At 37.9% G+C, this 26,309-nt stretch overlaps 6 protein-coding genes across 6 annotated transcripts; 3 read left to right on the top strand and 3 right to left on the bottom strand.

Moving 5' to 3' along the window:
• Nucleotides 1-15: 15 nt before the first annotated feature.
• Nucleotides 16-7,083, bottom strand: LOC100634809 (dual specificity protein kinase CLK2-like). The gene is made up of 11 exons (XM_003385962.3): nucleotides 6,973-7,083; nucleotides 6,222-6,760; nucleotides 5,245-5,509; nucleotides 4,739-4,799; nucleotides 2,152-2,271; nucleotides 1,995-2,085; nucleotides 1,727-1,802; nucleotides 1,469-1,563; nucleotides 1,207-1,336; nucleotides 879-1,132; nucleotides 16-588 (listed from the first exon to the last, which is right to left on the bottom strand). Exons 2-11 carry the CDS (start codon nucleotides 6,609-6,611, stop codon nucleotides 343-345), a joined length of 1,728 nt encoding a protein of 575 aa, XP_003386010.2. The 5' UTR covers nucleotides 6,612-6,760; nucleotides 6,973-7,083; the 3' UTR covers nucleotides 16-342.
• An 87-nt stretch (nucleotides 7,084-7,170) lies between these two features.
• Nucleotides 7,171-7,860, top strand: LOC105312459 (probable 39S ribosomal protein L53, mitochondrial). Its single transcript, XM_011405123.2, has 3 exons — nucleotides 7,171-7,290; nucleotides 7,391-7,503; nucleotides 7,600-7,860. Exons 1-3 carry the CDS (start codon nucleotides 7,202-7,204, stop codon nucleotides 7,692-7,694), a joined length of 297 nt encoding a protein of 98 aa, XP_011403425.1. The 5' UTR covers nucleotides 7,171-7,201; the 3' UTR covers nucleotides 7,695-7,860.
• LOC105312466 (EF-hand domain-containing protein 1-like) lies at nucleotides 7,765-11,273 on the bottom strand. The gene is made up of 5 exons (XM_019995501.1): nucleotides 10,902-11,273; nucleotides 10,241-10,346; nucleotides 9,289-9,429; nucleotides 9,089-9,180; nucleotides 7,765-8,161 (listed from the first exon to the last, which is right to left on the bottom strand). The coding sequence occupies exons 1-5, from the start codon at nucleotides 11,096-11,098 to the stop codon at nucleotides 7,903-7,905; spliced, it is 795 nt and encodes a 264-aa protein (XP_019851060.1). The 5' UTR covers nucleotides 11,099-11,273; the 3' UTR covers nucleotides 7,765-7,902.
• Nucleotides 11,274-12,755: 1,482 nt separating this feature from the next.
• LOC100632664 (X-ray repair cross-complementing protein 5-like) lies at nucleotides 12,756-17,119 on the bottom strand. Its single transcript, XM_019995500.1, has 22 exons — nucleotides 17,064-17,119; nucleotides 16,870-17,004; nucleotides 16,587-16,770; nucleotides 16,428-16,476; nucleotides 16,241-16,366; nucleotides 15,648-15,954; nucleotides 15,396-15,546; nucleotides 15,178-15,287; nucleotides 15,008-15,070; nucleotides 14,817-14,954; nucleotides 14,683-14,770; nucleotides 14,566-14,614; nucleotides 14,455-14,509; nucleotides 14,337-14,401; nucleotides 14,213-14,273; nucleotides 14,081-14,154; nucleotides 13,895-14,024; nucleotides 13,775-13,844; nucleotides 13,448-13,560; nucleotides 13,165-13,329; nucleotides 13,002-13,073; nucleotides 12,756-12,941 (listed from the first exon to the last, which is right to left on the bottom strand). Exons 1-22 carry the CDS (start codon nucleotides 17,079-17,081, stop codon nucleotides 12,924-12,926), a joined length of 2,241 nt encoding a protein of 746 aa, XP_019851059.1. The 5' UTR covers nucleotides 17,082-17,119; the 3' UTR covers nucleotides 12,756-12,923.
• Nucleotides 17,120-17,190: 71 nt separating this feature from the next.
• Nucleotides 17,191-24,144, top strand: LOC100632536 (vacuolar protein sorting-associated protein 11 homolog). The gene is made up of 27 exons (XM_011405139.2): nucleotides 17,191-17,291; nucleotides 17,344-17,395; nucleotides 17,461-17,630; nucleotides 17,779-17,862; nucleotides 17,996-18,149; nucleotides 18,198-18,292; nucleotides 18,546-18,687; nucleotides 18,750-18,890; nucleotides 19,115-19,277; nucleotides 19,428-19,499; nucleotides 19,715-19,793; nucleotides 19,959-20,003; nucleotides 20,064-20,165; nucleotides 20,643-20,749; nucleotides 20,820-20,898; nucleotides 20,963-21,119; nucleotides 21,169-21,260; nucleotides 21,331-21,548; nucleotides 21,593-21,667; nucleotides 21,722-21,871; nucleotides 22,277-22,349; nucleotides 22,396-22,469; nucleotides 22,593-22,688; nucleotides 22,747-22,800; nucleotides 22,860-22,926; nucleotides 23,346-23,411; nucleotides 24,010-24,144. Exons 1-27 carry the CDS (start codon nucleotides 17,211-17,213, stop codon nucleotides 24,028-24,030), a joined length of 2,709 nt encoding a protein of 902 aa, XP_011403441.2. The 5' UTR covers nucleotides 17,191-17,210; the 3' UTR covers nucleotides 24,031-24,144.
• A 92-nt stretch (nucleotides 24,145-24,236) lies between these two features.
• Nucleotides 24,237-26,304, top strand: LOC105312465 (formin-like protein 20; the record flags this gene model as incomplete). The annotated part of the gene is made up of 1 exon (XM_019995478.1): nucleotides 24,237-26,304. A coding segment is annotated over exon 1 (2,004 nt), but the record flags the coding sequence as incomplete, so codon positions are not given.
• Between the last annotated feature and the right edge of the window lie 5 nt (nucleotides 26,305-26,309).

The raw sequence follows: 26,309 nt of genomic DNA, 5'->3' as shown, positions 1-26,309 counted from the left end.
CTACAGTAAAAAACGTGAGATTAGCTCTTCAATAATGAGATACCATCATTATAATATATTACAAGAGAAAATGAGAGACAAACTCCATCATAACTTGAGTGTGTGTGTGTGTAGGGTTTAACATGGGAGAGAAAGAGAGAGAGAGTCAAGAAAAGTAAAAAAAAGATTTCACCTGTCATACAAAAAATGTGAAAAATGAGCAGTTTAAAACACAACACAACACAACAGCTGTTAGTAATACAGCAACATACTGCCACACCCCCCGGATGTTATATATTTACATATCAGTTTGTTATGGTGAGACGTTAATTAGAATAGCAATAACCACACCCCATCCTTTCATCACTCGTTATCGCTGGAACTGGAACTGCTAGAGGATCCTTGGCTGGAGAGATTTCTCTTGTTCTGGGCCACAAGACTTGAAGAATTGGTTGGGTTGTTGGTTGAAGAGCGGGTGTGGTAGGGGGCAAAGAAAGAATGTTTGAGAGCTTCAGAGGCTGTCATTCTCTTTCTTGGCTCATATGTGAGTAGCTGTGTGATGAGGTCAAATAAATGTTCGTGTTCTGGTTCAGCTGAAAGAATGTACCGCTGGAGGAGGAGGAGGAGGAGGAGGAGGAGGAGGAGGAGGAGGAGGAGGAGGGGAGAGTTTGGGGAAAAGATGAAAAAGGAAGTAGGAAAGAGTGGTAAAGAAAAAAACAGACACAAATAATGTACAACATATTAATAAAGCTATAAATTGATTTTAAAGAGAATTGGCATAGTATATACAATTCCTAAATGTGCTTTAATTAGAAATCCCAAAAGTGCACTCTAATTAGAAATCCCAAGAGTGTGCTTTAATTAGAAATCCCAAGAGTGTGCTTTAATTAGAAACTAACTTTAAGTTTCCTGCAGTGTTCTCTTATGTAGCGTCCGTCAGGACTCTCAGGGTCCCAGTCCAACTTCCCGTGCCAGAAGTACTTGCTCTTCCTGCTCTCCCTCACGAACCTGACAGGGAGCGGGCCCAGGATAGTCTCCATCATTGCTAGGTGCTCAAGATTATCGTGGGTCTGAAAGAGGGTGTGGCCTCGATACAGCTCAAACATTATACACCCGACGCTCCACATGTCACAAGGATGGGACCATCCTAATTCTACGAGAGGAGAAAAGAGGCATTAAATAGAAACTCGGTACACATACAAGACACGTTGGTACACAAGTACTTACCAAGGATTACTTCAGGGGCCCTATAGTGTCTTGTTGATACCACAGTGCTGTGATGTTCATCGTCAAAGGTAGCTGAACCAAAATCTATCAATCTCACGTCAGTCGATTTCACAACTCGAATGTCCTGTTTCTGAAAATAAAAGAAATGCAGTGATATTCAAAATATTTAACAAATTGTACTACCAGAATGTCATAACACATTTTTACTAACAGTAAATAGTGTCACTTTAATTCTTCCTCCCCCCCTCTCTCTCTCTCTTACTTTTCTTGCGTCGTAGTACATGTCGTAGTCAGAGCTGACAAAAAGGATATTCTCAGGCTTAAGGTCAGTGTGTGTCAGTCTTGTCTGATGTAAATCTACAATAAATAAATAAATATAAATAATTGTTATAAATTTCCTGATAGTCCAAGCAGGTATAATGTAAATAACAAATTGACAGCAGACTAATTACGAAGAGTGCAAGAGTCAATATTTATATTTATTTGTTGTTTTTGTGAGTGTGACGTCAGGTAAACATACATCGGACTGCTTTTATGAGCTGCCAAGAAATATGTCTGACTTGTGACAAAGAGTAAGGGTGATAGTTATTGTCTTTCTGCAGAGAGAGAGAGAGAGAGGGAGGGATAAAAAGGGGGAGAGAGAGAGAGAGAAAAAAAAACATGTAATGACACAGATGAATAACACAGATAAAGAGGGAACTGTCAAGCAAATAGGACATCTGTAGCCATTATGTTGCAATCATATTGTATCCAATATACATGAACTGTATAGTATACTAATTGTTTACCAGGAAATCAAAGACACTCAGTCCAAGCATATCGAAAGTGAGTGAGATGTGACCATAATAATCAAACCAGTCTCTGAGCTGGACACATAGCCTATAGGGAAAGAGGGGGAGGGAGAGAAAGACATAAGGTCTCTTCATTCCTTCATATCTCTCTTACTCTTGTCCATCTTCAACTATGTCTCTGATTTGTTCAAGGACACGTATCTCTATCCGTGCAGCTGCCCTGTACTTGGGGACATTCTTAATTATCTTTACGGCAACATCCTTGCCAGTTAACCTGAGGCAATAAAAAGTAATGACACACAAAGGACATAGTAAAGACAGTGACACACATAAAGTATATGAAGATGATAGAAAGGAAGAAGACGAGATAGTTCATATAATCATTATAAGATTGCTAAATAAATTTTAGAAGATCAATCTAACTAAAAATGGTAGACTTAAGGGCACCTAGGGCTAAATATGAGAGACTAAAACTAAAACCTAAAAATGGGATATTTTAGGAGACCAAGACCAAATATGGGAGACCAAAAGTCTCCTAAACTCCCTCTAGATCTAACGGCTGGGGGTGGGTGGCTGGTTCTAGATGATAAGGAAACTGGAACAAGTAGATTGTGTAGTATAAACTCACCATGAACAGGATAAAGTCATTATGGGACAAGGTTGTTGTCAAAAGTGTGCCTTAACCACAAAAATAAATCACATTACAACTAGCAACACAAGAATCCTTTCAACAGGTAAACCACAGCCCATGTACACACACATCATCACTATATGATATTATTATTATTATTATTTAGGACTACTATATTAGGATAAATAATAATTATTATAATCCTAATACAGTAGCTATAAGGAAAGAGTGCGATGACAGTTTTTAAGTCATTCTGCTAGCAGTAGTACAGTTAATTTATATAATTCCTTTTTAATAAAGTCAGAGTGCCAGCTCCTTTCAACATGTGTACATGATGTGTATTGGCAATATAGAGAGTAGCCAATTTGTACATGATTTGTAAGCAATGTCAAAATACATGAGAGCTACTGTGTGTCTTAATCATTTACTACTGCACCTGTCCTTAATACAGAGGTGTCCTCATTTCAGAGGTAATTTTTTTATAGGCTTGTACCAATTGGGACATTATAAAATGTCATTTTATAAAGGTGTCCTTATTATAAAGGTGTCCCGATTATAAAGACAGTAAATGAGCTGATAAGCAGTTGTTTATTCATTAGTATAGTAACAGATATTACTACTCCACTACAAGCAGGAGCATGTGTACATGTACATGTACACAGTATATATTAAAGCAATAGTGAGACTGGTACTATCAGACACCACAAACCCCTACAAATTATACTATTCCCAGGATTCACTATCACCACTCAATAAATATACTATCAACATAATACACATGTAGTACAGTATTATAGAGGGAGGCTTATACTAACTAGTACATATGCTGTACATTTATTGGGTTTCTGTCCTTCACATGAGTAGGTTGATATAATTATACTTGATGGAGTCCTCAAGGCTTTTGAGAGTAAGTGATAGTGTGTGTATGTGTGGACACATTGAACTAGCCAACCAGAAAGTGATGGCTTGTATACAAACAATTGAATTGAAATTGATTAAGAGAAAGGGAGGGAGAGGAGGGGAGAGAGAGAGGAAGAATAGAGTGGGCAGGTAGAGGAGACACAAAGGAAATAAGAGACAAAACTGTGTATGGAGTGACTCCTCTATTGGTGGAGTCTAACAATGAGAGACAGGAACAATAGACTATACAGCTAGTCACATTAACCAAGAATTTATTAAATAAATAAAGTCAATACAGAACACAAACAGACATGCCTAAAGACAAAATTAATCCACCACTATAGGCCCACAAACACAATAAGGGAACATACACACACGTACACACACACACACACACACACAATGTCAAATTTAATATTCCCCTAATAGTATGATATGACAGTGAAGGAGGATATGTAGTGTACTTGGTTTAAAAGGATACATCATGTTGTACAGAAACCTTTAGCATCAACATTTACAAGGAAAATAAGAGACAAAATTATTATACATAGGGAGGAAAGAGAGAGAGAAAGAGATAACAAAAGGATTCATGATAGTAATCATTTATAAGGTTTTAACAAAAGACCCATAAAAGGATTAACTAGTAACTATCAGGCACAACACACACACACTACACTCGTGACAGATACACAAATGTAGCAGTGAGACTTAAACCAATTTAATAACAATTCTCAGATGGTTAGGATAAAGGACAAGAGGGAGACGGGCTGGGACAGAACAGGTGTTGCTCAGCAAGAAACACAACTTGTTGATTGTAGACTTTAACTATTACAACAGACTAGGACACATCTCACGTAAAAGCAATAGCTACATAAACACACACACACTGACTTCACTATTGATCATAATGGATGAAGAAGAGGCAACTGATTACACAGGAGATAGAGAAAACAATAATAATTAAAGTTATTTTAACACCTCGCTCAAAAGAAACAATTATACCGTGCTCTTTGAAATGACAAGTAGAAGGTGAGAGAAATATTAGATAAAAAAAACACATCAATGTCTATACATGTATGTATGTCTACATGTACTTCTTTAGATACAAGTACATGTATACAAGTACATGTATATGGCTATGTACATGTACACAATGGCTGGGTTCCAATACATGTAGTAAAACTGATATGGATTCTTTACTATCACTAACCTATCATGACAACAGACGACTTTACCAAATGTTCCTTCGCCTAATGTTCTTAAAACTTCATCTAGGGAGAGAGAGAGAGAGTGAAGGAGAGAGTGAGAGAGAGTGAATGAGAGAGAGGAGATAGAATATCCATTATTTCAGTAGTATAGAGATAAGAGGTGCTTTGATGATAAACATAATGTATTGTATAACATTTGGGAGGGAACTAGACCTAACCACAACCAAAACCAGCAACACTAATAAAGAACACCTGCCACTAAAGTACACAGCACACCTGTCATTAGTAATAGGTCTCACTCTCTTCTAGACATCATTATTATCAACATTGTACAGTACATGTACATGTATTTCTTATTATAGAGACTTGGATCAAATGTGATGCAAAGTAAACATTGGGTGGTGTGAAGAAGAAGTAGCATCAACAAAATATCAGTCATTCTCTCCTTATGAAAGTAATCACACTTTACCACCATACCCTTCTCTCTCTCTCTCTCTTTGTAACTTACATCTTGAGTCCAAATAATCTCCTTTCTTATAGATCAAGTGCCCATCTTCATCATCCTCCACTTTAGCAGGTGTTATTGGAGGTGGAACTCTGTGAACTTCATCCTTCTCTTTTCTTGACGAAGAAGACTGATGGGACTCTTTATCTTTTACCGACTGTTTTTTACTGCTCCCAACGACCATCTTAAAACCTCTAGGTTTCTTCTTAGATGATGATGACGACGATGATGATGAGGAAGGTAAAATGGCATCTTTGCTTGGTAGTGGCTGCATTGGGAGAGAAGTTGAAAGAGAAGAGAGTGAGGAGCTTTTCTTTTTATCGCTGACCCCATCAGCATTTCCACGGACACACATGGTTGTAAGCATTTTAACAATCCCTCTATCTTCAATTTCACTATCAAGCACTGGGTAGTGACTGGTCTCTTCAAACCGTTTACTAGATTCTGTACTAATGGTGGCTAGCCCTGCCGTCTTGTCTTCCCTATATACAGCCTGCCCCTGCCTTAGCTGATAAATGACGCCTTTCTCTGGGTTATTTTACAGTCTTTCGCCCCGTCTCTCTATCTAGTCATCCAAGCGTATCCGACCTCGTGTGCTCTTAGCATTCAGCTACTGCCGATTCTTGTAGGACAGGGTCTTGGTTTTTCTTCACTGGATCAGTCAAACTAAGCGCTGGGGAGATGCGCCCCTAGCTTTATATACCTACCATAACACTTTGCTTCTCCTTTTGTCAGCTCTAGAGAAAGGGACAGGATATTATCACTTCTCGCCCACGAGGTCGGGGAGTATACTGGATGACTAGAAGTTTACGGGGATATACGGTGAGAAACATTTTTGAATCTCGCGCCTATCGACACCACCCACTGGTTTTCTACACTTTTTATAATTTAAAATATCTTTCTATTTATTTATTTATTTACTAACGTGAAAACAAAATTATCATCAAGCAAACAAAATGGTGACTACTAATAATACTTACCTTTCTCTGGTGAGATGATTCACTCCTCATAGCTTTCCTAACTTTTCCGAATTCTTCCGAGACGCATTCCGCAAGTTCTCTCTTCCTCTTCCTCTCCCTCTGCTGCTGGGAGGCATTACTGCAATTACTGGAGTAGCGGATACTTGTGGATTTAGACCCAGAGTAATGCCTACCATACAGCTCTGATGAGAGGGAGTAGTGATATGTATTGTTCTTGTCAGTTGGTATCGATTTTGCTCCATTTTTCGCGTGAAATGAAGAATGATAAGAGACAGAGAGGGAGTGAGCGTCACGAGTGTGGTAGCCATTACAGTCCCGACGAAGACGCTTCGGGTAGCGTCCAAATCCAAAAGTGCTTTCATCTTCTCTCCTTCTCTTGTAGTTAGACATCTTTATTTTATTTTATTATTATTATTGTAATATATTCTATTGCGATAGAGTATCTTCTTTTAGAAATAATATATATAGCGTAGACTAGTACTTAAAAATCTCTTAAGTTAATATAATATCGGTGATTTTAAAATGCTAAAAATTTGTTTCTAGAAAGAGAGAGAGAGAAATGTCAAGATAGTTGACACTTTCCATGTATGGAGAGCGTGCCTTAAGGAAAGGATTGTGTGCTAATGGATTGTTGTTAATGAGAGATAAAGAGAGAGTGACATACACAGAGTCAAACATGAAAACACAGAAACACTTTAAAAATCATTAAATTGCACAAAAGTATCAGCCCCACCCCTCTTTCCACACCTACCTTGATAACAATAGGACTAATTTCTCTTATATATATGACTCTAAGGTACTGTAGTAACTAATAGACTGGAGAAACGGCCTCTTCCTCTCTCTCTTTCTCTGATTTCTCCTAATAATCTCTCACCTCCAGATTCTTCGTAGGCGCCATTTTCTTTTAGTGAGATCACGTGATCCTTCAATTCAAAACTTCAAATTCTAACTGGCCCCTCCCCCTTTTGATTAAAGACAAAATGGCGGCTCTCAGGGGATTCACTTTAGCCAAAATTTCCAGGATAACTGTTGAATTCTCTTGCTTTGATGGGACAGTGGGCTCAGCCAGGTCTGTAGCAGTCTGAAAAATTTATATTTTGTGCATTTAGATCTAGTTTAATAGTAATTTACACTGAAATAATTACAAGTACATGTCTTGTCATGTGTAGAGCTTTACTGGACAGAATCAGCTCATCAAAGATAAAAAGTACAAATCCAAAATGTCAAGTGACGTCTGTTGTCAAGGGAGACTACAGCGCTCCTTTTGTGGGCGTTAAATTTGGTAAGAGAGTTATAGAAATTTATAGATCTGTATTATGTTTTCTTTATCTTTGTACCATAATCTCTCTCTCTCTTCCCTTGTCTCTCCTTCTTACAGTTGATGGGAGCGAAATGAGTTTTAATCCACGGCACCACAACTTGCTCTCAATCATAAAGACCCTAAATGCTAAAACTAAAGCCATCCAAACCTAACCAACAATTGATCAGCTAAACATTATATACCTCATTATAACATATGAACCATCCCAATCACCACACTGTGTACAATTACTGTTAGCTAATCATGAACTACTGTATTATTAATTATATAATTAAAAGTCACTCTCTGTGTTAGTTAAATAAGTGATGTTGTAGTTTATTGTGTTTAGTTGTTGTACTAGTACAATAATGGGTCTTGTTCTCAGGGTTGTAGTTCCTTTTCATCACTTGAACTCTCAAAACTAGCAACTACTTCATCAGGAAATTCGTCTGGTCTTTCTTTCATGTATTTCAGTACCAGTTGATCGGCTCCAGTGATCACAAACTGGTGTTTGAATGCTTCTATGGTCTCTCCTATTCGGAAGTCCTTAGGTGCATAATAAATGGGTTCTTCAGCTGTGGAGTTTGGCTTTGATACACGAGTCCTTTCTAGAAACTGTCCACCTCGAATACCAGAATTACTGCATAATAACAAGATAAAATAAATAATAATAATAACAATAAGACAGTAGAATTTTCATTCAGTGTATAGCCTCTTTATTAAGGATACCCTCATTATAAAGGTTCAATATAAATTGTATGTTAGATCTACAGTTGCTATTGTGGATTGTACTGGTTTACTACTGGCCCGAAGACAAAAGAGAGAGAGACTAAAGAGGATGTTATTGACCCAGTGAACATTAAACCAGACAATAATATACTGCAGTTGGCAGCTTTGGCTTAGTTCACAAGAATTCTATCAATAACAACAATAGTATTATTACTATTATTATTACTATTATTATTACCATTATTATTACTATCACTATTACTATGATATTGCAGGCTACGTGACACTGCACTCTTGTTCAAAGTTGATCAGTAATTCACAAGATGGTATATTTACTATCGCCAAGTTCTGATGCGCTGCTGCTGGATATTATCAAATGAATAGTGGCACTTTGAAGTGCCGGAGTGTAATCCAACCTCTGCTGTAGTAAACTAGCACTAAAGGTACATGTGTCAGTAATAAAGGACTACATACCATAAGAATATTACATTTTATTTTCTCTTTTGCTCTTTTTCACTTCATCACATCCTTAATTCTCTCTACTTGTATTGTGCATGAATTTGTAGCTTTTATTTATTTATTAATTTTATTAATTATTAGAGTGTATTGGCAGTAGTTGATGATCCTTGACACATTTCAACTGCCAAATTAAAGGGGAAGTATGTCTGCCACCTCTCAAGCTAAGAAAACAAACTACGAGCATATACATGTACATGTACACAATACATGTACATGTACATCATAGCATCAAGCAGTAATACATGTACGTGTATACATGTAACAGGCATTGGATGAAGTAACTGTGTGTGGATGTAGTTCACTTTATAAAGTGGCTAACCGTTGTGGTGGTTCATAGATGCTGATGGAATCGTCTGAGAGCCAAAAAGACAAAATGAACCTTCTATTCTCATCGATAGGGTTGGATGAGTTCTGTGTAACAAAATCATATAAAAAGTGACACTAGAATGATGCAATGAATAATTGTTTCTATAATGTATTGTGTACATTTTTGTCATTTTTTGTGATTACATTTCTTACCAGTGTGGCTGAGTATCTCAATATCTTTCCATCATTCTCCAACATTTTAATAAAGTCCTTCTTTGGAGGCTGTGGTATAAGAGAAAAGCAAGACTGCTTGCTGTCCTCAAGTGATCCAAACCCGTTGTATGGAGGCAGAGGCTGAGAGAGAGAGAGAGTGAAAGGGATTGAATAATAAAAATAAATCTATCTGGTACATGTGCATCTGTACCAAACTTGTACGTTTATTTAAGTGTACATGTACTTTTAATTCAGAACTAGTACATGTACATGTACACATAATAGCTATGGACAGTCTTACAATTGTAGCTGCAATATCTCCCCCTCTCTCAGCTCATGTGAGTGTTGCCTAATAAAGACTAAAGTGTTAGACACATCACCCATTCATGTGTCTCATCCACCCATTCACACAGTCAATACACACACTCTATCACTGGCTCTCAGTCAATAATAACATGTTCCGTTAAGATAGGATTTTCCCATGAGTCATTGTGGGCAGGACGTAAGCTACAAAGTGACTAAACTGACTATAGACTGCTGACAGTTGCTACAATAATGCACCATCAACAATACATGTATACAAAATCATTCAATGAACATAGCCATTCTTATATTGTGTAGGAAGTTTGAGTTGATTCCGATCAAGTTCGGATTTTTTATGAATTTTTAAAGTTGCTCAAAAAATTTTTCCAAAAATGAAAAGTAGAGAATTCTCCAGTTTTATAATTTTTTTTCTGATACATATACATGTTCTTATGTTGTGTATAAAGTTTGAACTGATTCCGATCAAGTTCAATTTTTTTTACAAATTTTAAAGTTGCTCAAAAATTGGGTCAAAGTCCCTGTACTATAGTACAGGGACTTTGGGTCAAATTTCATCAAAAATGGCTAGGATATTTATATGTATTCCATATTACATGTATTTTGAGGTGCAACTTATTACTCGTCTTACCGGTTTGACTGGTTGAGGTGGAGGTCTTTCTACAGAGATACTCTGTGGTTGTTCCATATTCAATTTCTCTTTATAATAATAACGAGTAAATTGATCACAATCATACCTACAGTATGAATTATTATTACTGGCTTCAATTAATATGCACATTAATTATTATTACTATTATTATTATTTATACTTACAATTACATATACATATCATTTCATGTACAGTGTACATGTACATGTACATGTACATGTACCGCTTAGTTTTTATTAGCTATTTTGTGTAGAGTATAAGTTTAAAGCAATTTCAGTATTACATGTACATGTACATGTACATGTACATGTACATGTACATGTACATGTATGCCAAATTATTATTGGCCGAGTTAGATTCTGGCAAACTTTCAATTATTATTATGACAATGTTTACAAGCCAGAGGATTAGTCTTAATTTACTAAAAAGTATAAATTTAATTATCAGTCAGAGAAGACCATAGAAATCCCTTAGAATCAACAAAGGATATAATGATTACTGTATAACATAAACTTTATTCTCTAATAAGAGTCTTTATTTACAAACATTTAGTATTCTGCATGATGAAAAAGTAAGCTATAGAGAGTGTCCATTAAGAGAGGCTATACTATACATGTACATGTACTTGTGCTTCACTTACACAAAGAATTTCCTACTGCTTATGATGACAGTCTTGCCAATGATGAGGTCAGGGGGGCTGATCCAGTCTTTAATCTCATCCTCTGATAATTCAAGAACTGATGAAGGGAAGTGAGCTATACACACAGGAAGAGGAGAGGGAGAGGGAGGGAGGGAGGGAGGGAGAATATTAATTGTCTGTGATTGAGGATGTAACATATGAAACCCAACAATGACAAGAGAACTACAAAGTGAAGGATTACTGGGAAAGAATGAAGCGTGCAATGACTTTAGAGGATGTGATATGATGTTAGTTGGTAACTGTGATCACTTGTGCTGTTGGCATACATGCACTGATAAACAATGGACACGCACAGTACACCTGACGTTGTGATGTTGTGACGTATATAAGAGTACAAACACACAGTTAGAGTAGAACAAACAAAATATAAAAATTAATTTTGTTGTTGCAATTTGGCAATCAGGATTACATGTACATCAAACTTTCTACATAGTATAAGGACATCAATATGTATTAGAAAATGTAATAAAAATTTGGGGTGATTTCGGAGTCTTTTTAAAGGAAAAACCATGGGCTATAGCCTTGGGTATTTTTCAAAAATTGGCTTGTTTTTTAAAATGGTCATAACTAAAAAAATTTGAGCTCGGAATCACCTCAAACTTTCTACATAGTATAAGGACACCAATATGTATCAGAAAATGTAATAAAAATTTGGGGTGATTTCGGAGCCATTTTTTGAAAAAACCCATGGGCTATAGCCTTGGGTATTTTTCAAAAATTGGCCCGTTTTTTAAAATGGTTATAACTCAAAAATTTTTTTGTCGGAATCACCTCAAACTTTCTACATAGCATAAGGACATCAATATGTATCAGAAAATGTAATAAAAATTGGGAGTGATTTCGGAGCTATTTTTTGGAAAAAACCATGGGCTATAGCCTTGGGTATTTTTCAAAAATTGGCTTGTTTTTTAAAATGGCCATGACTCAAAAATTTGAGCTCAGAATCAGCTCAAACTTTCTACATAGTGTAAGGACATCAATATGTATCAGAAAATGTAATAAAAATTTGGGGTGATTTCGGAGCCATTCTTGGAAAAAACCATGGGCTATAGCCTTGGGTATTTTTTAAAATTGGCCTATTTTTTAAAATGGCCGTAACTCAAAAATTTTTTATCGGAATTGACTCAAACTTTCTACATAGCATAAGGACATCAATATGTATCAGAAAATGTAATAAAAAGTTGGGGGTGATTTTGGAGCCATTTTTCAGAAAAAACCATGGGCTATAGCCTTGGGTATTTTTCAAAAATTGGCTTGTTTTTTAAAATGGCCGTAACTCAAAAATTTTTCATCGGAATTGACTCAAACTTTCTACATAGCATAAGGACATCAATATGTATCAGAAAATGTAATAAAAAGTTGGGGTGATTTCGGAGCCATTTTTCAGAAAAAACCATGGGCTATAGCCTTGGGTAATTTTCAAAAATTGGCCAGTTTTTTTTAAATGGCCGTAACTCAAAAATTTTTTATCAGAATTGACTCAAACTTTCTACATAGCATAAGGACATCAATATGTATCAGAAAATGTAATAAAAATTTGGGGTGATTTCGGACCCATTTTTTGGAAAAAACCATGGGCTATAGCCTTGGATATTTTTCAAAAATTAGCTCATTTTTTAAAATGGCTGTAACTCCAGAATTTGAGCTCGGAATTAGCTCAAACTTTCTACACAGCATAAGGGCATCAATATGTATCAGAAAATGTAATAAAAAGTTGAGGTGATTTCGAAGCCATTTTTCAGAAAAACTATGGTCCATACTATAGACTTTGGTATTTTTTCAAAAAGAGGATCATTTTCAAGTGGCCATAACTTGTAAATTCTTTGCCAAAATCAGCTCAAACTTTCTGGACACAATGATACATTCATCAAATCAATTCAGTAGCTATAAACTGATAATCAATAAAATTTGTTAAACATAAAGAGCTTTAAGCAATAGCTGTTGAGTGCATCCATTAAAGCATCAGTCCATCATTGCCAACTAAAGAAATGAATTAATTAAAAAATGTAAAAATTATTAAATAAAATTAAACTTTATTACCAAATCTTCATCTTCTTCCTCTTCAACTTTATTGTCAACAGGAGCCACAGTGTCAACATCTTCACTCAGAAACTAACAACAACAACAAGAATAATAACAACAACAACAATAACAACAATAGTAACAACAATAATATGGTGTCGTTAATATATTGCATCTTTACTTTATCAGACAGTTCTTGACTGACGTTGCTCTTGTCACATTCGCTGGACGTTATGAGGGATAGGCTTTCTTTGACCATCTCGTCCCAGAATGAAGAGTAGCGGGTTCCAATCAGTTCCTCTTTCAACCTTTTCAAATACTCATTGAAACCAGCTGGAGCTGAGGCCTACAAGAGAAAAAGAGAACAAGAAAAAAATACTTTTAAAACAAGAAGTATAAGCAGCCAAATATTGTATGATAATGTTTAATGAACTATTTGATCTTTCTTCTGACGGAGGCCTCACTTGAATGGCTTCAGCTCTCATTGTTCTAATGCAGTTCATTGCTTTGGAGTACATGACGTCGCCCAGCGATCCTTTAATTAACCGGAATATAACCTCTTCCAGCTGCTTAGTGGCTACAAGAGAGAGAGAGAGGGAGAGGGAAATACGAAGGGGCTATACTAAAATACTAGATTTGTTGTAGTCCGACCAAAATCAGGCCAAAGTCCCTGTACTATAGTACAGGGTTTCTGACCAAATTTTGCCAAAAATGAAAATGAGAAAATCCTCCATTTTTATTACATTTCCTGATGCATATACACTATGTTGCGTAGGTTTGGTTTAAATTACCTTTATCAAAAGTATCGCTGTTATTTTGAATCATTTTCTTATAGTCCCCAACAGGATCCACAGTGCCAACCTACACCAATCACATCACATGACAGTCACATGATTATGACACGCCCACACCTCGTTAACTTCACCCTTGGCTAGCGAGGCAATGCTGAAATCAGTCTCGTCAGTTTTGGAACGTTTTGAAGAAGGCAAGTCATTGTCGTCACCTTCTGCTCCATCTTTAGCATCTAAATTAATGTCAGTACTGGAGAGAAACATATGAACATGGCAGGAACAGAACTCTCTCCCTCCCACTCTCACCTCTTCTTCCATACATTGGTCACTGCTGTTTTGTCTTTATTTTTGTCATCAATTCTTGTCAATGGAAACACTTTCTACACAACAAAATAATAAAATAAAATAATAATTATATTTAAAAATACTCAAACTTACCTTTACTTTCAATACAGATGAGGAACATTGGCTCAACAGAGCTGGACTGGGATTTAAACATCTAAAAAAATAATGACGACACATTGTTACTATATTTAGAATCATGTTGCTATATTTAGAATACCTTTCCAGTGCTGGTTCTAAAGGTGGCAAAGGATCATCAGGATTGAGAGACCTGTGCTCCAAACACTACAATACATCATAATGACATCATCTTTAACACCTTCTATTTATAGAATAACCTGAAATGTTCTCTGAAAGAGAGGATTCTTGATTTCCTTTGTATTAAAATCATCGCTGAAATTAATGAATATTTCATTATTATTATTATTATTATTATTATTATTAATTACTCTAATTCCATGTTATTAATTAATTCATCTACAGCTGTCAATTGTTCATCTGGCGAAAGGAAAGAGAGGGAGAGAGAGGTAGGCTATTACCAGCAGCTATACATGTACATGCATTACCTGATGGCTCTAGTTTTGGGTGGGACAACGAAGCAAATGAAAACTGTCTGAGGTCTTCCATATAAGGCAACTGGACAACGAACAAACACTAAAAAAATATATTAATCACAAACCACACCTACGGTCCCACCCACTTCATAATTAGGTTTTATGTGAGGTACTAGAGCACAGAGTCTTGGACTGGCGTTATTGCGAAATACGTAGCGAGCGATTCCGGCCATGTCCATTTCATAAAGAGCACGGATAATGGCCGAGAGGGAGACAGCAGAGGGCTAGGGGGAGGTTTAGGGGCGGAGTTAAGTGGGAGGAGTCATATATTAATTACTTCACTGTCCGGGTTAGCAATTAGGACTTGAACTGAAGAACCTACCAATAACTCCTGCCGAACCTAATAATAATAATAATAATAATAATAATAATAATAATAATAATAATAATAATAATAATAAATACATGTAAATAATTGATAATAATAATAATAATAATAATGAATACTTTGTTTCTTGATGTGAATCCCAGTAACGAGAGACACTTGCTAGCCGATAGTTTCATATTATCGTCGTCTTCTGATGAAACCGGAATGAGACTCCTACCATACCGGTAACCTATGAAGAAGAACAGACTAAGCTAACATGAAATTTGTGCAAAAAAATAACTAAAGAGCTTAACTACAAAAGAGAGAGAGAGGGAGTAAAGGTGATAGCAATCCTGACCTTTAATAGTATCAGAGAGGTCCACTTCAGTTTCATCTTCATCCTGTAAGTGGTAGCTCCTCTCCAAATTAATAGCCATTGTCCCTGGATTAGCTGAGGACTGACTAATGGCTGACAGCTTCTTCCAAGTAGCAGGCCTCTCATGCATTGACTAAAATAACAACAACAACAACATAATAATAAATAACAACAACAACATAATAATAATAATAAATAACAACAACAACAACATAACAATACATGTACATGTACTTTTGTAAAAATCTTGCACGGTATTTTCAATTGAGGCCCAATCTCAAGGACACCGGCAAAACGTGTCGTCTGCTTCTTGGCATTTTTACTTATGAAACTTGAAATGTTCATAGCATCGTGGAAACTGAAGGAACGACCAGCACCCTCACTAACTAGGAGGGACAGAACACGTTCTCCTTCTTCTTGAGCTGGTGTCTTCTTATAATGAGGGGCTGGGGGGCGGCGGCCATGAGAGGGACCAGGAACAGAATCATCATTATCATCATTCCTGTCATCCTCCGTTTCGCTATTAGGCAAAGTAGGACCACTAGAAAAAGATAGAGTTACTGTACAAACAGCAATAATGAACTCTATTCTCTGATACACATTGATGTCCTTATGCTATGTAGAAAGTTTGAGCTGATTCCGAGCTCAAATTCTGGAGATATGGCCATTTAAAAAACTGGCCAATTTTTGAAAAATACCCAAGGCTATAGCCCATGGTTTTTTTTTGCAAAAAATGGCTCCAAAATCACCCCAAATTTTTATTACATTTTCTGATACATATTGATGTCCTTATGCTGTGTAGATATAATAATTTGTAATGCTCTTACATTATGACAAGATCAATATTTTTTGACTTGAGTCCTTCTATGATTTCCTTGATTTGATCGTCAGAGCAACCACTGCTAGCATCTGTAAATAAATATATCTTCTTCTCACCAACCTTCTTCTTATTACTGAGAGAGAGAGAGGGGGGGAAGAAAGAGAGTACGATTAAATACATATTGAAATATTTACCTGGTGACCTTAACTAGTATATCAATAGCCACCACAATGGCATCAATAACTAATGAAGAACGTTAAGAAATAATAACTATTAATAACTAGCCACACCCACAAACATTAACTAATTAAGGTACCAACTAAGTAGTTATTAAGTAGTTATTAAGTGGATACAGTCTGCAGGAGCAGGTCCACACTTAACTTTTTCTTTTAAATATTTAGCTAGTTCGGTGGTGGGTGTAGTCACGTCCCAAACTGAGCTAATGTTTTGATACCCTCCGTCAGCTGACAAGTGATTGTCAGTATCGGCAGTACCAAATAAAACCACACCCACTTCATCTTTGCTACCAGAAAATATCTAATCAAAAGATAATAAATAATGATAATTAGTATTAATCTTATGTCTCATTTTTAATATAGTGCTAAATTTATTCAAAATTATTTAAATGTGACGCACTTTTTGAAAAACAATTTGTTGAGCTATTTTTAGTGCGGATTCTAAGTGGGTGTGGTCATCACCTCCAGCCCCGCCCACACTTAGTGGAACATCTCCCATTTCTGGTCCCACATCAATCAACAGAATTATAAAATCCTAAAATAAAAAACAATTATATACATATATAGCTTATATTTCTCATTCTTATTGTATACTTTTAACGCTCCTGCCATCTTGAAAAAACCCCGGGAATTTTTTAGAATACTGAGTAATGCGGATATAAACGGAAACAAATACGGAGCTTAATGAAAATGATTTGTAAAGGGCGTGGTTGGGTACTAGCTAGCCACACCTCTTTCAAGATGTCGTGGAAAACTTTCAAGTTTTTCGAATACGAAGAAGTGAAGGATCCAGAGACGAATGAACCTCTGAACAAGCTAAAGGTGAGTTCCACTAGTAGGAGGCTCCTTCATCAATAACCTCCCGCCATTTTAGGACTTGGGGATCACTTGCTGTTCCTGTGGGCGTGGCCTCATGATATTTGGAGGTGACAAACACTAGTATTGATTAATAAGAATGTCACTTTTTGCTCCTCCTCCTATTCTCTTCCAGATTCATCGGGAGGGTTCCACATCATGTCCAGTATCACTGACATGTTGTTCTGTCACGCGTACGCTCTTCGTGTCCAACACATTTACCAGCTCAAGTCTCGTAACGTGTTCCTCACCGTCGGAGACGATGAAGACTTTTGTCCGCTCATTCGTGTGTGGAACCTGGACAAGGTAACAGTTTGATGGGGGGAATAGTTGCTGTCAAAAACTGGTCGCCACTTTTATCTGTACATGTACATACTCATGATATTATAATGTACATGTACATGTATGTTACTCTCTCTCTCTCTCTCTCTCTCTCTCTCTTTCATTTCTGTAGCGTGATAAGCAAGGTTTTCCTACATGTACGAGGACAATAAAGGCAGCTATTTATGACGGAGGGATTGAGAAAAGAAGACCAGCTGTATGCTAATTCACAGTCTGATTATAGATACATACCTTCCCCCCCTCCCTCTTCCCCCTCTTCCTCCCTCTCCCTCTCTCTCCCCCCCCCTCCCTCTCCCTCCCTCTCCCCCTCTCTCTCTCTTATCCCACAGGTTATGTGTATCTGTGCTCATGAGAATACTAACCTCATTGCTATTGGTTTCAAAGATGGTACAGTGACTACCGTACGTGGGAACATTATGAGAGACAGACAGTCGAGACAGAAGATTGTACATGAGGAACCTGAACCTGGAACATATGTAACTGGTAAACAATTATTTATTTATTTATTTATTTATTTATTTATTTATTTAGGATTGGCATTTCGTCAGCTAGGTAATATTCCTGTTTTAATGATTGCGACAAACAGAGCTGTTTACTCTTGTTTCATGGACGACAAGAATACCAAAGTAATTTACAGTATCAATTGTTAATACTCCATCTCTATCATTCATTTAATGTTTCTAAAACAATAACAACTGTATCACTAGCAGCTGTTTATGAAGCTGTAGCGCCTGTTGTAAAATAATTAATGTTAGACTATACTGTAGTTACCTTATCATTAATTAATTAATGTCTCTATATAGTTCATGTATTACACTAGTATCTGCTGTTCATGAAATTAAATGTTAATCAATAATTATTATTATTGTTCCCCTGTAGTATCACATTGGTACGTTTGGTTGTGAGCTAAACTGCTGTGCTCTGACAGACCACACCCAGGACTATAAGTTTGTTATTGGGACCACAGAACTGGTTCAGTTCTTCACCGTTGACCTCCCTGCCCAATGCAAGGCTTTTGAAGGTACTGCCCAGGAGCTTTTAAATTTTTTTGAATTCAAATTTTAAATTTTTAAATCATTGCAGGTGACAAGTTTTTGCTGAGGTGGTATAGAGGCTACCTCATTACAGCTACAGAGGGCGGTAGGATGGGCGGGGCTAGAGGAGGAGGAGGAGGAAAGGAAACTAAAACACTGACCATATACGACATGCAAAACCAGTTCATAGGTAACTAGAATAACCTTGTCTCATTGTTCATTGTATGTCAGTATACATCAATTGATATACATGTACATGTACGTGTAATACGATCAAGAAATATTGAACATGGTATATGTACATGTACATGTACATGTACATGTACATGTACATGTACATGTATATATTTAGACAAAATGTTACTGTATAAAGATGACATGTGACATTGTCCTGATCCTATTTGCCTCTTGTAGCCTACCAGACCACATTCAATACTCGTATTGTTGATGTGTTGAGTGAGTGGGGGTCACTCTATGTACTGCTGAAGGATGGGAGGCTGATCAGACTGGACGAACTGGACACTAAAACTAAACTGGAGACATTGTTTAAGAAGAACCTTTATGATACAGCCATTAGGTATATACTGGGGGAGTTTAGGGAGGGAAGGAGAATTAATATCATCTCTCTCTCTCTCTTTCTCTCTCTCTCTCTCTCTCTCTCTCTCTCTCTCTCTCTCTCTCTCTCTCTCTCTCTCTCTCTCTCTCTCTTTCTCTCTCTCTCTTGTAGCTTAGCACGCAGTCAGTCCTATAGTGATGGTCTTGTTGAGATATTCACACAATATGGTGACCACCTGTACAGGTTAATTACTACTCACATATTACGACTATATCATTAACACACACACAGTGACATTAATACATGTACATGTACATACACGTACATCACGGCCAGCTGCTTATTAGCGCCAAAAATTTACTCTAGAAATAATCAAGTTAATCTTTTGAGATCTAAAAGATTAATGATCATTGTAATGTATGTATGTTATCTTTTGTCTCTTCCTTTCCTCTTTATAGTAAGGGAGATTACGACGGAGCCATCACACAATATAAACTGACAATCGGTACACTGGAGCCGTCCTATGTCATAAGAAAGGTATAGTACACTGTGTATATGTATTGTATAGCTGATAATTTTGGGAGGGTAAGATTTTGCTGATTTAAATTTCTCCCTCCAAAACTACCAGCTGTACTTTAGCTCTTAATTCCATTCACGTTTCTCTTCATATTTATAAGCAACTCTTTTCTATTGTTTTATTAGTTTTTGGATGCTCAAAGGATTTTCAATTTGACAGACTATTTAAAGGTATTGGGTACCTTTTCAAATATAAGACTTTAGTACTGTATGTTTCTTCTTCCTTATAAGGAGCTCCATGACAAGAGACAGGCTAACGCTGATCATACCACCCTCCTCCTCAACTGCTACACGAAACTCAAGAACGAGGAGCAACTCAGTGCCTTCGTTAGCGTAAGTACATTTACAATATGTATTGTGTATTTGAGCTTTGATTAAGCTGATTTTTACGAATTTTTAAAGTTGCTCCAAAATTAGGCCAAAGTCCCTGTACTATAGTACAGGGTCATTAGCTAAATTTTGCCAAAAATGACTAGAAGAGAGTTCTCAACTTTTATTACATTTTTTGATACATATACATGTTCTTATGTTGTGTAGAAAGTTGCTAATTCCGATCAAGTTTGGATTTTTTACAAATTTTTAAAGTTGCTCCAAAATCGGGCCAAAGTCCCTGTACTATAGTACAGGGTCATCAGCCAAATTTCACCAAAAATGACTAGGAAAGAATTCTTAATTTTTATAATTTTCCTGATGCATATACATGTTATTATGTTGTGTAGAAAGTTTGAGCTGATTCCGATCAAAATTAGATTTTTTATGAATTTTTAAAGTTGTTCAAAAGTGCATATCTTCATCTCTTTCTCTCTAAAGGAGGAGCAGGCTCCGTTTGATGTTGAGGCTGCTATTAAGGTTTGCCGTCAGGCTGGCTACCCTGAGCACGCCCTCACCCTCTCCAAAAGATTCTCCAACCACGACTGGTCAGATTATTATTATTATTATTATTATTATTATTATTATTATTATTATTATTATTATTATTATTATTAGGTATCTTTTAATTGTCTTGGAAGACCTCCATAGGCACAATGCTGCACTTCAATATGTCCGCTCTCTTCCATTTGCAGCTGTTAGTTAACGGACACGTACATGTACACGTACATGTACGTATAATCATGTATAATTATTGATAGGCTGTTCCTAACATGATCAAATATGGGCGGAGTCTCATTAAAGAGTTGCCAATGGAAACAACAGATTTATTAATAATGCTTTGCACTGATTGGCCAGTTGACCGAGATCACGTGACTCAAGCCCAGCCTTTGCCCGGGGCCATACAACCTTCACCTGGTAATCCACTGAACAGTTTTCAATTTATTTTAAATGATACTTTGTTTAGCTCCAAAGTTTTGTGCTGACCCAGCGAAATTCATATCAATTTTTGTTGATAAGAAGAAACACTTGATGCTTTTCCTTGCAGAAATAATAAGAGTTAGAGGGAGAGGGAGAGAGGAGAGAGGGAGGGAGAGAGAGAGATTTTATTCACGTGTTCATTGTGTAGATTCGTGACTACTGGAAGAGTAGTGTGGTCTGCAATACTTTACTTGAGCTGTATCTTAAAGGAATCACAAGCAAGGAGGAGAGAGGAGAGAAAGAAATGAAAGCTTTGGATCTCTTGAAGAACCCTCTTGCCGAGTATGACACTGATCACGCTCTCATGCTGGCAAGGACTTGTAATTTCCAGGACGGGATCCTTTACCTTTATCAGAAGACAGGACTGTGAGTTAGTGTAGCCACACCCATGTGACCACACCCCTTTGTAGATATCGTGAAATCATCACTTATTATATTGATAATAATAATATTGATATGATCATGGACTCATGCAAGCGATTCAGGTAACAATTCCATTACAATTACATTAATTTTTTTATAACTCTCTCCTCCCCCAGTAATCAAGAACCCACCGTGTGGATACAGGCCCTCATATACTGTGCCTCTCATGAAGATTGTAAGGATCGTATTTCTGAAGTACTCAGACACATTGAGGAACAGCACCTGCTCCAGCCACTGGTCGTAGTACAGCTGCTGGCCAGTAACAGGTAGTGTAGCCTATGGTGGGAATCGGAGGAGTTGCTAATAAATGATTATTTACAATTTTATTTGAGTTATGGTTGCTTGAAGGATTGAATTACTACATACATTACATTACATGTGTGCATGTACGTGTACATGTACAGTATGTACATTACATGTAAGTATGTTTTATGTTTGCATGTTTTTAATTGCCGCCATCTGGAGAGGATGACACAAGTTTTTGTGGTTGAATATTTTTATGGTTGAAAGGTCATTAAAAATCATATTTTAATATACTAATATCAACCCTTTTACTTTATCCAATTGGCCCCACCCCCTAAATACATGCTTTAGCGTACATGTACATGTAGGTATTTGCATCTCATTAATATTCATAGTTTATAATTAATTGGTTGCCCCGCCTACAATAGATACGCCACATTGGCTGATATTAAGGACTACATTGTGCGTCATTTAGAAGAACAAAACGAGTCAATTGCGAAGGTATGTGGTGGGTATGGTTTTATGATTATTAGCCACGCCCCCTTAGAGTGAAGGCCAGATCAAAGAGTACGGAGAAAGCACCAATCAGATGAAAGACGAGATCAGCCTATTGCAAAGAAAGTGAGAAAGAATTAATAATAATAATAATAATAATAATAATAACGTCATTAATTATTAACTAAAATTGAAGAAAAAATACTAAATACATTTCTATGCTAATAACATGTGCTTGTGTTTCTTCAGGGCGAGAGTGTATCAGGTTCGTAAGTGTAACCAGTGTAACCGAGGTCTTACACTACCAGCTGTTCACTTCTTATGCCAGCACTCTTATCATCAAACGTAAGCCACACCTATTGACCACACCCACCATACTTAGCCCCGCCCCTTTGTTGCATAGTTGCCTTGAGGACGAATACGAGAATGAGTGTCCGACTTGTGCCAGAGAGAATAGGTATTAAAATAATAATAATTATTATTATTATTGTTAATTTTATTGTTAATGAATTATAGAAAAGTACTGGATATTATTCAAAGACAAGAACAATCAACAGATTTACATGAAACATTTCATGCACAAGTAACCCCCCTCTCTCTCCCCCTCTCTCCCTCCCCCTCTCTCTCCCTCCTCTCTCTATTTCTTAATTGTGTATTGAGTGTTTTCATCAGTCATATTATCAAGTGAATAATGAGCAACAACTTAGTCTCAATTGAGATTACCATTGTTATTATCAAAACTGAATACACTGAGAGAGAAAGAGGGGGAGCAGGTCAGGTGGCCCATTAGAGAACAGAGGATGATGCAGCTGGATTCACAATACATGTTGCCCTCTTTTTTTCTACATTACAATGAACCTTTGAATCAATTACTGTACATGTACAGTCCTGGAGTGTGTACATGTTTATTAGAATTACTAGTATTACTGTACTATATTTACGCTTTTTGTAGTTGTTGTTTTTCAATTATTTATCATAATTTTTTTCTCTTTTTTTGTTCAGCTTGGTCGGGCTCCCGATGGTTTTTCTGTAGTAGCTGATTATTTCGGGCGAGGAGTTTTCTCTGACGTAAGAAAAACAATGTACAGTGTAGCCTCTTTAATAAAGGACACCTTTATAATGAGGACACCTTTATAATAAGGGCATTTTGTGATGTCCCAATTGGTACAAGCCTATACAAAAGTACCTCTGAAATGAGGATACCTCTGTATTAAGGACAGGTCCTTATAATAAAGAGGCTACACTGTGGATCGTTACGTAGATACAAATACTTGACAGCTGCATTTATTAATTATTGGGTGTATTGGCCTATTATATTGAATTTGTGTTCCCCTTACTTTATAAGGAGCTTTATTTATGTTGGCAGCTCTGTTAAACAATGTGCCCAGACTTCCTTTGCACTTCTTGCTCCTCTCTTAATAAGGAATAAACTAGTTATCTTTGTTTGTCTCTCTCTCTCTTTCTCTTTCCCTTTATCTTTGTATCTGTGCATGAGGGGGGCCTAGAACAAGGGGACATTTTATTGGCAGGTGCTACCAAATGTTGTACTAAGTAATTTAAGCTATGTTAATCATATTTGTGTTAGGCCTTATAGTGGAATTCAGAATATTACAAACAACTATAGATACACATGTGATGTAATTTTGTTTATTTCTTGTTGACACAGGCAATGAAGCAAGTAAGATAGATGAAGCTATCTCTGTTTTCATGGCTTTCTCTGTATAAACATTGAAACAGACAGTGTTTGTATGTGTGTGTGTGTGTTTGTATTGGCTTATGAAAGTCCCTCTATATAATCCAATTATGTATGTATTCTAGCAGCTGTATTTTAGTGTGTTTGAATTTCAATGAATAATATTATAATAATTAATATTCATGATAATGAATATTAATTAACTATATTACAAGCTCCTGTCTCCATTTCCAGAAGAAGCAAGTTTTGAAGGATCTAGCTGCTATGGAGGATGAGAAAGCGAGAGAACGTGAAGCAGAGGCATTCTTGGCCTCTGTTACTCCTAAAATTCTAAGCAATTCTTCACAAGCAGGTGGAATACCAGCTCACCAGAGAACAGCCGTTCGTGTAGGCGGCACTAGCTCACTCTCTGCCAATCTGTCTCTACTGCAGCAGAAGGAAGCGAGACAGCAAGCTGTTAAGAAGATAGTCGGTTCAACCAAGCCGAGCAGTCAACCCGTACCATCTACTGTACCTTCTTCTATTACAAACGGGAAAGCAGAAGACAAGAAAGGACCTGGCCCTAAGGTTACAAGTAATGGTACAAGTGCCTCAGGCACTGTGACATTGGGTGCTGGCACAGGAGGGGGAGTACCCCTTCAACGAACCCCCAGTCCCTCTAAACCCCTTCCCCCTCCCACCGTTAAGACAGTCTCACCTGCTCCTGTCTCCGCCCCACGTCCAATTAATAAAGTTCCCAGTCCTTTCACGAAACCTGCCCCTCCCCCAACTGTAAAGACGTCAATTAAAGAACCAGTCAAACCGGTTCCTCCTACTGGTACTGCTGTAAAGACGGTGTCCCCTAAAGTGACCACGCCTCCTAGTAAAGTAGAAGCTCCACCCACTAAAGTGCCCGATAAAGTTGATCCTCCCGCACTAGTTAAATCACCATCTCCACCCTCAGCCCCGCCCATCACTACCACTCCAAATAAGGTCACTACACCTGTCGCTACGTCCATCAAAAAGGAGACCACTCCCACTAAAGCCCCTGCCTTCACTCCGCGTAAATTTGGTACTTCTACAGGCGGAGTGTACTCGTCCACACAGAAAGCAATTGAGAGTCAGTTAGACGAGGATTTAGCAGAAGAACTGGCCCAGTCAAAGGCTGCAGGATACTTTACCAACAAGCAAAAAGCAATGGGTGCTAACAAAGTTCCGAGTTCCTTTAAGAATGAGCTTGGGGCTAAAATTGATGGAAGCAGCACCTTACTGATGACAGAGGAAGAGCTAATACTAGCTATCGATCATAAATCTAAAAAACCACAGCTAGGGAAGGTTGTAGATGAGCCTTTACCTTCCGCTAGTTTCAAGCCACAGCTTGGTCGGGTCATTGATTCAAATCCTACTAAGGAACCAGCTGGTAACTCCAGCTCCTCGTTCAAGCCTCAGTTAGGACGTGTCATACCAAACAGAAATGTTGTTAAATCTTCTGGCCCTTCGTCGTCTTTCAAACCTCAGTTAGGACGAGTCTTACCTGATAATAATGTTAATGGTGTATCTGATAATGCTCCCACACCACCGCCAGCTAAAGACCCTCTTCCATCATCAAAAGCTGCTACTGTAAGTACTGCCACACCAGCAGCTGCTCCTTTTAAACCAACCAATACATCATCCCCTCCAGTTCCTGGAATAGTTGCCGCACCTCCTCCTGTTGTAGCTGCTCCTCCTCCTCCGCCACCAACTGGAGGTGCCCCTCCTCCTCCACCACCAACTGGAGGTGCCCCACCTCCTCCACCACCTACTGGAGGTGCCCCACCTCCTCCACCACCGACTGGAGGTGCCCCACCTCCTCCACCACCAACTGGAGGTGCCCCTCCTCCTCCACCACCAACTGGAGGTGCCCCACCTCCTCCACCACCTACTGGAGGTGCCCCACCTCCTCCACCACCGACTGGAGGTGCCCCACCTCCTCCACCACCAACTGGAGGTGCCCCTCCTCCTCCACCACCAACTGGAGGTGCCCCACCTCCTCCACCACCTACTGGAGGTGCCCCACCTCCTCCACCACCGACTGGAGGTACCCCACCTCCTCCCCCTTTAAAAAGTGCCCCGCCTCCTCCTCCCAGACCTGGAGGTGCCTTTCCTCCTTGCCCCGGACCTGGAGGTATCCCTTATCCTCCTCCTTGCCCCGGACCTGGAGGTATCCCTCGTCCTCCTCCTCTACCAGAAGGTGTCCCGCCTCCTCCCCCTCCTCCTCCACCACCACCCCCTCCTCTTAATTATCGGCCTCCAAA

Source organism: Amphimedon queenslandica, unplaced genomic scaffold (genome assembly GCF_000090795.2).
Source record: "Amphimedon queenslandica unplaced genomic scaffold, v1.1 AMPQUscaffold_13441, whole genome shotgun sequence".
Lineage (NCBI taxonomy): Eukaryota > Metazoa > Porifera > Demospongiae > Haplosclerida > Niphatidae > Amphimedon > Amphimedon queenslandica.
This window is presented reverse-complemented; position numbering and strand designations above follow the sequence as displayed.

Excerpts from the sequence above, each read along its gene's own strand:
- LOC100634809 (XM_003385962.3), bottom strand. The coding sequence starts at position 6,611 with ATGTCTAACTACAAGAGAAGGAGAGAAGATGAAAGCACTTTTGGATTT. Across the intron at positions 5,510-6,221 it reads AATCATCTCACCAGAGAAAG|CCACTACCAAGCAAAGATGC; the intron begins GTAAGTATTATT and ends CTCCCAATGCAG. Across the intron at positions 1,133-1,206 it reads GGCCCCTGAAGTAATCCTTG|AATTAGGATGGTCCCATCCT; the intron begins GTAAGTACTTGT and ends CTCCTCTCGTAG.
- LOC105312459 (XM_011405123.2), top strand. The coding sequence starts at position 7,202 with ATGGCGGCTCTCAGGGGATTCACTTTAGCCAAAATTTCCAGGATAACT. Across the intron at positions 7,291-7,390 it reads GGGACAGTGGGCTCAGCCAG|AGCTTTACTGGACAGAATCA; the intron begins GTCTGTAGCAGT and ends TGTCATGTGTAG. Across the intron at positions 7,504-7,599 it reads TTTTGTGGGCGTTAAATTTG|TTGATGGGAGCGAAATGAGT; the intron begins GTAAGAGAGTTA and ends TCCTTCTTACAG.
- LOC105312466 (XM_019995501.1), bottom strand. The coding sequence starts at position 11,098 with ATGTTACATCCTCAATCACAGACAATTAATATTCTCCCTCCCTCCCTC. Across the intron at positions 10,347-10,901 it reads AGCAGTAGGAAATTCTTTGT|GTATGATTGTGATCAATTTA; the intron begins GTAAGTGAAGCA and ends TTCATACTGTAG. Across the intron at positions 9,181-9,288 it reads TGAGATACTCAGCCACACTG|AACTCATCCAACCCTATCGA; the intron begins GTAAGAAATGTA and ends TTTGTTACACAG.
- LOC100632664 (XM_019995500.1), bottom strand. Across the intron at positions 14,155-14,212 it reads CATCTGTATTGAAAGTAAAG|AAAGTGTTTCCATTGACAAG; the intron begins GTAAGTTTGAGT and ends TTTGTTGTGTAG. Across the intron at positions 14,025-14,080 it reads ACCAATGTATGGAAGAAGAG|TACTGACATTAATTTAGATG; the intron begins GTGAGAGTGGGA and ends GTTTCTCTCCAG.
- LOC100632536 (XM_011405139.2), top strand. The coding sequence starts at position 17,211 with ATGTCGTGGAAAACTTTCAAGTTTTTCGAATACGAAGAAGTGAAGGAT. Across the intron at positions 18,891-19,114 it reads CATGCAAAACCAGTTCATAG|CCTACCAGACCACATTCAAT; the intron begins GTAACTAGAATA and ends TGCCTCTTGTAG. Across the intron at positions 22,350-22,395 it reads AAAACGAGTCAATTGCGAAG|AGTGAAGGCCAGATCAAAGA; the intron begins GTATGTGGTGGG and ends ACGCCCCCTTAG.